The sequence below is a fragment of the Dryas octopetala genome, chromosome 9 (assembly GCF_963921425.1).
Source record: "Dryas octopetala chromosome 9, drDryOcto1.1, whole genome shotgun sequence".
NCBI classification, from domain to species: domain Eukaryota; kingdom Viridiplantae; phylum Streptophyta; class Magnoliopsida; order Rosales; family Rosaceae; genus Dryas; species Dryas octopetala.
The window spans coordinates 4,615,464-4,627,204 of NC_141374.1; the positions used below are offsets into that span (position 1 = coordinate 4,615,464).

The 11,741-nt window shown below is 32.9% G+C and overlaps 1 protein-coding gene across 2 annotated transcripts; it reads right to left on the reverse strand.

Moving 5' to 3' along the window:
• Positions 1–5,637: 5,637 nt before the first annotated feature.
• CYP78A10 (cytochrome P450, family 78, subfamily A, polypeptide 10) lies at positions 5,638–8,170 on the reverse strand. 2 transcript variants are annotated; one of them, XM_086256595.1, is made up of 3 exons: positions 7,269–8,170; positions 7,050–7,211; positions 5,638–6,494 (listed from the first exon to the last, which is right to left on the reverse strand). In XM_086256595.1, exons 1-3 carry the CDS (start codon positions 8,088–8,090, stop codon positions 5,862–5,864), a joined length of 1,617 nt encoding a protein of 538 aa, XP_086112721.1. In that variant the 5' UTR covers positions 8,091–8,170; the 3' UTR covers positions 5,638–5,861. The 2 variants fall into 2 exon arrangements, with proteins under 2 accessions (XP_086112721.1, XP_086112720.1); XM_086256594.1 differs by having other exon boundaries at positions 7,050–8,170.
• Positions 8,171–11,741: the final 3,571 nt, after the last annotated feature.

Genomic DNA, 11,741 nt, shown 5'->3' on the forward strand with positions numbered 1-11,741 from the left:
AATATTTTTTTAATTTAGATACAAAAATTTAATAGCATTTTAGATTAGGTACTAGTTGAAAACTCTAACATAATAATATAATAAAGGGTACTATAATTCACAAATATTACATCACATGCCACTACAATAAAAAAAATATGGTCAATTACAAATAAATCAATAAAAAGAATATAGAAAATTAGGATTAAATACTAAATCTTAATAATTTTTTAGAATAGCATGAAAACCATATAATATTTCAATTGGACTACCAATTTAAATGTAATTTTTTAGATTAGGTCACAAAAATGTTGGACTCTTTGTTTTGGACCTTTTCATTTGATATTTTTGTCTTTGAGGCCTTTATATTGTCTTAAAAATTGGCTAATATAGTCTAATTGTATTTGTGAGCATAAAATTACAACGTTGCCCTTAATTTAATTTAGGGTATAGAAATGTGATGTAGGGTATATAAATGAGGTGCAAAGTATATAAATGAGGTTTAGGGTTTAGAATTAGGGTTCTGGAGCTTATTTTTTTTATTGATTTATTTGTAATATATTGACCATATTTTTGTTATTGTAGTGGCATGTGATGTAATATTTGTGAATTATAGTACCCTTTATTATATTATTATGTTAGAGTTTTCAACTAGTACCTAATCTAAAATGCTATTAAATTTTGGTATCTAAATTAAAAAACTATTAAAATTGGGTACCTAATTAAAGTCAATGGACCTAAAAAAATATTAAGTTTATGTTTGACTGCTACGCAGAAAAACGGCTTAGGGTTTAGCTTTTGGGAAGAGACCTAAACCTTAAGTCATAAGCTCCCGAACCCTAATTCTAAATCATAAACCTCATTTATATACCCTGCACCTCGATCATTTCTATACTCTACATCACATTTATATACCCTAAACTAAATTAAGAGCAAAGTTATAATTTTATACTCATAAGTACAATTAGACTACATTAGCTAACTTCCAAAACAATATAAACACCTCAAGCACAAAAATGTCAAATGGAAAGACCCAAAACAAAGGGACCAACATGTTTGTGACTTAATCTAAAAAACTACATTTAAATTTGGTAGTCCAATTGAAATATTATATGGTATTCATGCTATTCTAAAAAATTATTAGAATTTGGTATTTCATCCTAATTTTTTTTTTTTTTTTACTACAAGACTATGTCAAAGACATCACACTAATATAACTAACGTGGCTTAACTAAAGCCAAGCAACACACTTAATACAAAAGACCAAAAAGGATGATGGCTTTCTTATTGTGATTATTATTAATTGTGATTGTAACACACTTAATTCTAACACACTTAACGTGGCTTAACTAAAGCCAAGCAACACACTTAATTCTAACACAAATTAATCCCAATGCTCTCTCCGCGTAATCATCATTATTGTGATTGTCATCATTGTAATCACATATATAATGATATATAAAGATGATGAAGATGGTGGGGATGGATGTATAATTAGGTATGTACAAGGACATGTCTATGTGGATCCCATTTTACCAGTTAAGAAATAATCATAAACAAATCAAGGATATATGGATCGATCGTATGGACCTACATATGGAAGCAAAGGCATATTATCGATCCCACAAGTATGAAACCTTTGACACCGCGCGCAAGTACAAGTATGATTAAAATTTTCTGTGCCCTACGTACAGCAGGGTGGGTTTCTTGAATTAATTTCTTCCTACTTGGGATCACAAAGACATGTCTCTATTGATCCATTAATGTCCGATGGACACCACTACCCTAATTATATGATGATCGAGCACTATTATGAGTGGTCCATGCATGGATATTGGGATGAGAAGCACAATACATAATTTTCCCAACTGTTAATTCTTTAACATATATGTTAAAGGCATATGTTGGAGAAGCATCCAACAAGAGAATATAATGATCGATCTCTAACACACATATATAATAAACAATTTATATGTATATATAATTGATATCACCACACCCACTTTAACACGCATGAAATATTGTAAAGGAAGCTTAAAGCTAGGTTATAAAACATATATATGCATCTTGCATAGTTCATGCAATATGATTTAAAATTTTCATCAGATTATATATATAATGGGGTGTGTGTGGTTGGTGGTGGAAGATGATTTGCTCATATGCTTCTTTAGGGTTTTCGAACCTACCTATGGTTTCCACTTTTCAAGCATAGTAGGCAGACCTAGCTGCTTTGTTTTTCTTTATTCTTATTTGTAGAAAACTTGGCTACCCAAAATCATGGCCTCCTCATGGCAAGCATGAAAATCATTGTGGGCCTCATTACCTGCCATGCTAGCTAGCTTGTAAGTTGTAATGGTGATGATCGATCAATTTTAATATTCTGTTAAATATATAGGTTCTTTAGGCCATTCATATTTAATTAAGAGTTACATCTCTAGAGAATGTCAAGCAGAGAATTATCATCCATATATATCTTGGTATTTTCAGCTCAATTCATTCTTAGCGCGCTATATATATTATTTTAATGTTTTTTAGAATTCATTCGTAGCTATATATATCAAATTGTGAATTTGAATCATGGTCTAAATTTATAGTCTCGTAACATAAAAAACTATACGACAATAAAATATTATTACCAATATATATATTAATTGCCTTATATAATTTAGGTCTAATGTGATATGGGGCTGAAGATAACAGCTGTTAACGCTGTCTTTCTAACATTTCACATGAATTAAAGAAGCAGTTTAATGCAGAAATTACTGAATAAAAAGTAAATAAAAAGAGGTGGCAAAGTTAAGAACCTTAACTTTGCATCGATCGGCTGCATTAGCAAGCAAAGGCAGTCATAATATTCAGTCGTAAAGACTTAAAGGCTTAAAGAAGAAGCTAGGAATGGAGAGAGTGGGACTTAAAGACTGATATCTATTGGTGGTCAAATTAAAGAATGATTTATTTACATGGGCATGCATTAATTGTACGTTGTATATATTAAGATTTATCACAACCTAATAATTAATTAAATTCCCTTCGCCAACCCACAAATTAGTACTCTTCGAATACTAGATATAGCTAGCTAGCTAGAGATGCCATATATGCTAATTAAATTAGTGACTGATCATATATATATATGAAACTTTTTGCATCCAATCTTCTGGTATAAATCCATGCATATATGATCATATATATTATGGAAAGTTTTGTGCCCAAAAAATAAAAAATTTATGAACATCATACCCATACATGTGGCTATAGCTAGATCATGATCATCAACCATGACAACGAAATATATGAATAAATAATAATCTAAATTATGAGACCCAGTAGTGTACGTAGCCTAGATAGTGATCTTTTCTAGATGCATCTCTCCCTGGATTCTTTATGATCATGTCATTATTATGTGTATATATTCTGTGGATATATATGTACACCCACTGTACGTAACATATATATGCCATGAGTGCTTATATTCTCACCTCCCATCTTATTTTTCCACTTACCTTATTTTTACATCCCTTAATTATTAAATTTCAAAAAATATTATAGGGGATGTAAAAGTATAATAGAGGGCGCAAATAAAGTGACTTAAGATGAAAACAACAATCAAGAAATTTTATCAAACTATCATTTTTCACACTATTTTTTAAAATTTAATTAGGGGTGTAAAAATGAGATGGGTGAGAAAATATGACAGAGGGGTAGGAATATAAGCACTCATATGCCATTTGCTTATGATAGGTTTACTTTCTTCCTTACAGTTTTGTGTATTACTAGTTTTATAGATTCGCCGAGAATGAGAGTCTTTTTTCGATTCGCCAAAAGTAAAAAAGCTTTTTGTCGGCGTATCAAAAAAAAAAAAAAATAAAGCATTCAAACAGGCAGTACAAGTTCGGCCAATAGAAAATATAATATTCCATCAAATTCACTATTTTTGTATATATAAATTTAAAAAGTTTGTTCTTTCAAGGAAAAAGCCCTTAATAAACAGTTCTACATATTGCATTTTGCATATGTGCAGGTTTATTTTTATGTTGATAGTGAGATCACTTGAGATCGATTGATGAGAAAGGGTACATTAATTGTACATATATATAGCTAGCAAGGAGCTAGGAAAGGAATATATATATATATATATAGGGATATGGGTGTGACGTACTGAGAATATAACATCAGTTAAAAGAAGAAGGCCAGAAGCCACTTGCATTATTGATGTGGATACAAATATATACAACGTAGGTGTTGATTAATGGATATTCTAATCTGGGTGCATCTTTCGATCAGTTGTGCGCTTTATAGCTGAAAAAAAGGAGCAAAGCTTTTCACAGGCACATCTATCGATCTCTTTAGTCTTTACCACAAAATATATTCTTGAGATGGAGATTTGGATCCTCATAAAGAGAGGTACTGCACCCATATATCATATATATCATCATATATTGTTTCGTTTAGCTAGCTAGGTTCTTATTCCTCAATCATTTAAAAGCTTTTCCACACTGTTATCGTCAAATTTGAAAAAGGCATGGACATTTTTTATAATCACATTCGAAAGGCTAGCTGTGCAAGAGATCATAAAGATATGTACAACAGTGCAAAGGATGCAAGAATAAAGAGGGAAGGGAAAGGGAAGGAGGCAGTACGTCTTAATGCATATATTTACTTAATGACGTCGACAACCATTTAATACAAGGCTACTTTACCTAGGACATCAAAATGAGAAAAAAAAAAACTTAAACACACAGTTTACCCAGCCCAAAATTTATCTTCGAAGACAAAATTAGCGCCGAGTCTATTTCTACAACATAAAAACTGCATATACAACTCCAAAAATTAGCTCAAAATGCCCTAAAAAGCTGCAGATGCTGCATATGTATGTGTCTAGCCCTTGACAAGAATGTCGAGCGCTTGACAGCCATTTTTATGCGCTAACACACGTATACACATATAATGTCCCTTATCTTAATTTTGTTTAGGTGTATTTTCAGTTAAGAAACTTACATTTGTTATCTATAGAAGTTATTTATCCTTAAAAAAAATTAATAACAATTAAGTTGAAAAATAATGGATGAGATTGTAGATGTAGTTGAAATTTTGTTTGAAAAATAATGGGATGATATTAAACTAATTACGCACAAAAGGAATATAGGATATGGGGAGCCCGGGACACAAATGGTAAAGCATGCATACAATAATAATATATATACATGTGATTCCTAACAAAAGTTTCTTTGGACCACCATGCATGCGAGATGAACACCTAACTATAATTAATCTCTTACTCATTAATTAATTCACAATTTGATCGAATTCAATTATATATATATGCATGGCGGTTCGAATTCAGTCAGAAGTTTAATTATATCTGCATACTGATCATGATTAGGCATGCAATTGGATAGAAGATTAGAAGTAGTCTTGCCTAATTGGGCTTTGTGGTACTCCATCAGGCATGAACATGAACACATGAATGAGGTTTATTATTTCAAGTCAAAATAATTGTCTTTTTTTTTTTTTTTTTTTTTTTTTTTTTTTTTTTTTTTAAACAATGAAAGAAATATCAAATTGATAGATTCTTGGCTAGCTGCTGGGGGACCCTTGATGACTATGAGCAGCATATATAGATCATATATGATTATGATTGATCAGTTAAAATTTACAAGATATAATAATATATATTGATATTGCATTAATTAATATATATGACAAAAACTGTATACATGAAATTAAGTTCCAACTTCCATATATGCCCTTCATATCTAGATCCACAAACCAAAACCAAACCGAAATACCTTGCTAATTAATCAAATCAACTAAAAGCTATAGCTTAATTTCATGCAATACCATTATTTTGCAGACCAAGACCCAGACACCAAGTAAGAAATTGATCACATCACATTAGCCCTAGGAACAGCCTTGCAGACAAGAGAGTGCTTCATTTCCAAAGAAAGCTTCAGAGTCTCTTCTAAGTCCACACCTGCAGATTGATGATGACCACAAGGGTCGACCCATTTGAAGCTCTGCAGTAGCTGAGCAAGCCACAGCTCCACAGTGGCTAACCCCATGGCTTTACCAGGACAGGTTCTTCTTCCAGACCCAAAAGGAGCCAACCTCAGATCAGACCCCATAATGGGAACATCTTGATCAGCATTCATGAACCTTTCTGGTTTGAACTCATTGGGCTCAGACCACACATTCTCATCATGTGTGATAGCAAACATGTTCACCATGGCAGTAGTGCCTGCTGGGATGAAGTGCTGACCTATGTGGGTGTCATGAATGGCAAGCCTGGCCCAGGACAAGAGGGGTCCTGGTGGGTGCATTCTAAGGGTTTCTTTGACTATGGCATGGAGGTATGGAAGGTTGGGGAGGTCAGAATCGGATACAGATCGAGCACAAGTGCCCACCGCGGTGTCAATCTCCGATTGGGCCTTGGCTTGGATATCTGGGTGTAGAACCATTCTTGCAAGAATCCACTCTAGAAGGATTGCCACTGTATCAGTCCCTCTGAAGATCATTTCCTGAAATATTGAAAGAGAACGTTTTTAATATTGTTCAACTGTTAAATGAAACACCTTTAATTATCAAGATATGGGAAGAAATTAAAGAAATTAGGCTCATTGTTATCAAGAAAGGATCAATAAAAACATGAAAATGTAATGATTGACCGGATACATACAAAAGAAAAAGAAAAAAAAATTCAATCTTGTACAAGAATCTGACAAGCATAAATGTAGTATTTAGATCGATAATAACAAAATAGAAAAGGTGCACTATATAAAGAGCAAAAGGGTAAGGAACCTTGTAAATGCTATATTGGACAATCAACAAGGATAAAATTACTCTCTTTCCAACAAGAAAAATTGATAGCATGATGGTAAAACTAAGCATATTACTTTTCTACAAAGTAAAATCTGAAACTGAGAAGTGAAGATCGAGAGCAATTACAATTAAGCATATTTATATATAAGAGTGTGAGGATGAAGATTATAAATTATGAAGAGAGAATACAAACACATATAAGAGCCAATGAACCGAAGTAATAATTAAAAAAAAAAAAAAAAGCAATTACTTACCCACAAAACTGCAATCATATCAGAGTCACTGAGTCTGTTCTCCTTCTCCAAATCAAGAAGCACATCAACAAAATCACCACTTTCATCAGAACCCAAAACTCTATTACTCTCAGCCCTCTTCACCCTATGGTCCTCTATGATTTTCCCAACAAAAGCGTTCACCTTCTCAGCCCTCTTCACCCTATGGTCCTCTATGATTTTCCCAACAAAAGCATTCACCTTTGCCACCAACTTCTTGCACCTCTTCCTCACACCTTGCAAGTCCAACAAACCCAAAAGGGGAAAGTGGTCACTCCAATTGAAAATCCCAAGCAACTCATAGCCCTCACTCACCAGCCCCTCAAGTTCATGAGCCTCATCATTTTCACACCCTTCTCCAAACTCATAGCTTCTTCCAAACACACTCATCATCACATTGTTCAGAGACCCAAAATGCAACACTTTCCTAACCTCAACCTCACCATTCCTCTCCATCAAGACCCTCAACTCCTCCACCATTTTGCGCCCGATATTTGCCCGAGACAACCCGAAATGAGCAATTCTCTTGGGGCTGAACAAATGGGTCGCGGAGATTCTCCTCAAGTTCCTCCAGTACTCACCAAAAGGAGCAAAGCCCATTGCTTTATGGAACAAAAGCTCATAAGCTGACTCTTTAATGGGTCGGTCAGCGAAGGCAGAGCTATTCAGAAGCTCTTTAGCTGTGTCAGGGTGGCTGGAGATAACAAAGCGAGTAAACCCAACAGAAAATGCCATCAAAGGTTTGGCCTTTGAGGTCTCAGCAAGCTTAGCAAGAACTCTGTGAGTCAGAGAGCCAGTAAAGGCCAAGACCAACCCAAGAATAGGAAAGCCAGAAGGTCCAGGAATGGCGGTTTTTGACTGAGCCTGAGCTCTAAACTTGGACAAAGCCCAAGCTAGGCCACCAGGTGAGAGCCAAAAGGAGAAAACAGCGACCAAAAGGAAGAGACCGAAAAGTAGCTCCAGGTTTAAAACTGATGAAAACCCAGTTCGTGGAATGAAGAGAGGGTTGGGTTCCATGGACATTTTTGACTCTTGGTATTTCTCCTTGTGTTTGGTTACTGGGAAAATGAGCGAGAATACCAAATGGCAAAGCTTAGGAAACAAGAAACCCAACTGGAAAAAGCTGATGGTTTGGGAGAGGAAGAGTGAGAGTTTATATAGAGAGAGTGACTCAGAGGGAAAGGCGTCTCTTCAAAGCCGTAAACATTTTTCAACTGTTGTTAGATAAAAAGTAAAAGTTCTTGCTGCTTCGTAATGCTATTTGCATATATTTATTTGACCATATTAATAAATTATTTGATGTGGCAATTGATGCGGTGATATTATATAATTAATGACATGAGTAAATATGTAAATAATTAAAATTTAAAATTCATGCATGTTAACTTATTTTATTAATTGACATAATATAACTATATTAGTTGCCACACAAGATGATCATGGTCAGATAAATGTGTACAAATGACATTATTTTTTCTAGACAAATTTGCCCTTGGTTAATATTAAATGCTTTCTTACTCTGAGGAATCATTTTTATGGTATTTACTATTTGCGCCGTCGCTTTCGTAAAATTTTGATTCTACCACTAAGCCCAAGTTGTTGGTACTCTGCAAAAATTTCCTTTTTATATATTTACTTTTTCCTTTGGGGACACATTATGTTGGACTATGGAATACTTAAAAGCTACTTGATGAGGACATGATGGAGCCCCATATGGTATATGATCGAGGAGAAGTCTAGGATGTCAAGATCAATTTGATAAGAAAATCTCGGCCGTATAAATATATAGGCTTTTTTACTCAAATACCACCTAAACTTTTTTTCTTGCCAATTTACCACCTGAACTTTCACATATTGGCCAATTTACCACCTACCGTTATTTTAGTTAAATTTTCTGTTTATTTCAAGGGTATTTTCGTCATTTATATAAAAAAAGCATTTTAAATATTAAAAAAAAATCTAATTAAACCCCCTAAAAAAAAGGGTATTTTCATTTTCTATTTTTTTAGTTTTTAATTTTTTTTCTAATTATATTTTAAAAAAAGTTTTTAAAATAATAATATTTTTTTATTGTATTCAAGGGCAAAATGGGAAGTTTGGAAATTTTTTTGATGATTTAACAGAAAAATGGATGTTAGGTGGCAAATTAGCACATATTAATAATTTCAGGTGATAAATTGGCAAGAAAAAAAGTTTGGGTGGTATTTGAGCACACCCCCTGTAGTTCAGGTGCTATTTGGGTAAAAAAGCCAAATATATATGTTTAATTTTTTCTTGGTGCTCTTTTTTTGTTTCCTTTTTTAGGGTTGAGAGTCTTAAAAAACATCCTTTAATAGTTTTACTAATTATCTATTTTATGTTTTCGATCTCATTTAATTTAAGGAGTTGCAAGACCTTTTGCCACGTGCGGAAATAAATTACACTAAATTCAAATAAGTTTACAATAATAGTAATAATATCCAACCATATTATGACATGTTGGATTAGTTACATCATTTGACGGTGTATCGGTTACACATAATAATTTTTCTACAATATGAATGATGTTAGGGTGCCTCAATGTCATGTCATTATTCATTGACTATCTCATTTTTTTTTTTTTTGTAAAAGACCATTTTAGCATTTTTCATAAATCTTAAAAAAATTTAAATAAAAAATAAAATACAAAAAAATAAAAACCTTGTGTTCCCCCTTTATATCACCATATACATTTTGTATCCCATTGAAAATCATAAATTAAATTTAGTGGAAAAAATTTTGAGAAAATAAAGTAAATCAAAATGATACATAGGCGAGTAAATTAAGGACAAAATACATACCTAACTGGTAAAGACCATTGCATCCAAAACGACCAGCACCATGGATTAAGTACAGTGCAGTCATGTACTTATCTACGAGGATGCATGGCAGCTAACTGCAAGCAAACATGAATTAATTATTCCAGAGAAGAAAAAAAATGTAATGTAAGGTAATGGGGTTATAACTTATATATAAACTGTCAAGGAAATACATGGAGTATATGGTGGGGGAAGGGGGAGAGAGAGAGAGAGAGAGAGAGAGAAAATATGTACACTTAGTCTAAGTGGGTCTCTTAAATGGTCATGAAATAAGAGTTCACATTTTATAGCAAAAAAAGGGGAAAAATAGGAATCTACCAAAAGTCTACTGAATCCTTGTCTAGCCAAAATCTCAGTTGAAGTCACTGCAAACTTCTCAGCAACAAGCATACAACATGAGCAAATAAGAAAAAAATGGAAAACTGAAATAAATAAACAAAATGAAAAGTTAAAAACCTATGAAATTGAAAGAGAAGATGAAAGATGAATTAAGAATATGGGATTGGAATGATCGGGGAGAAGAAATTGAAAGAGAAAAATGGGTAAGATGAATTATGGCCATTGAATTTTGGAGGGATAAGATGGTGTTTTAATAAAAATGATTTTAATTTGCTATAGTGATATGTATAATCATCAAAAAATTAAATAGTGATGTGTACTATTTAATTTCACCACATTTAAGGCATAAAATTTGAGGTCCCAAATCTTTTCCCTTACAATATGGACACGTTTACTTATATAGAATATAAGTGAAATGAATGGGGGTCATTCTCGGGTTGAGATCTCTTGTCTTCAATCCCCATGTTCCTCCTTGTCTCATCTCTCAGCTTTTGAAGGCCCTTTCTTAATTCGTTTTACTTAAAAAAAATATATAATTTTAAAAAAAATTTGAGAGAGAGGACAGGGAGGAACATGGGGAATTGGGGACATAAGATCTTTACCCGTCATTCTCATTCCACTCTAATCATGTATTTATTTATATTGAGAAACCCAAAAAGTAAGTGGGGCCCACTCCAAAAGGAGGAATCACTCCTCAATCTCATTCCTTCAGGGACATGGTATTGACTCTCATTCTATTATTAGTCATTAATAATTCCAAAATATCCATTACGAAAATAATTTTTTTCAACAACACTCAAACTTTTTAGTAATTAACAAGTTTTTATTCCGATTCATGATTATTAGTAAACACATAAGTGAGAATTAATCAACTTCATTTTCATTCTTATTCAAGATGGTTAGTAAACAAATAAGAATGACTCATTCGATCCCACTCCAATTTCTTCTCTCATTCTTTCCTTCGCACTCCGATTCCTTTTCTCACTCATTCCATGTTAGTAAAAGTGACCTATATTTATTTAAGTACAATTGAAAGTTTTGAACCCATTTTGTTATTAATTACACCTTCAAATAGCATTTTTTTTCAAAATATTTTCAATTTTACCATTCATCTTTTTTTTTTTTTTTCATTTTGAATTCAATTTTGCTTTTTAAGAAAAATGCCATAACCACGACCATCATGTCGACACTTCCAAAAACGCCCTAAAATAAAATCATTGACTCATTGTGCATCTTTGTTTAGAGACATAGCCATTGTCATCATACAAATTTCTTTTTGTTTTTTTCCTACTTATAAGCTGAAAGGAATATATTTCTGAATGCCTTAACTCTTAAGTTTTTTTGACTTATTTGCGACACAATCTATCAAACAAAATAAGAACAATGAATTTTTGTGTGCCTCTTGAGCATCCCTTGGAGTGCTAAGGCATGGAAGCATTGTTGATAATTGGCTCTTTAATTTTTTTTTTTCTTTCAACGGAAATTGTGTAATAGTAAA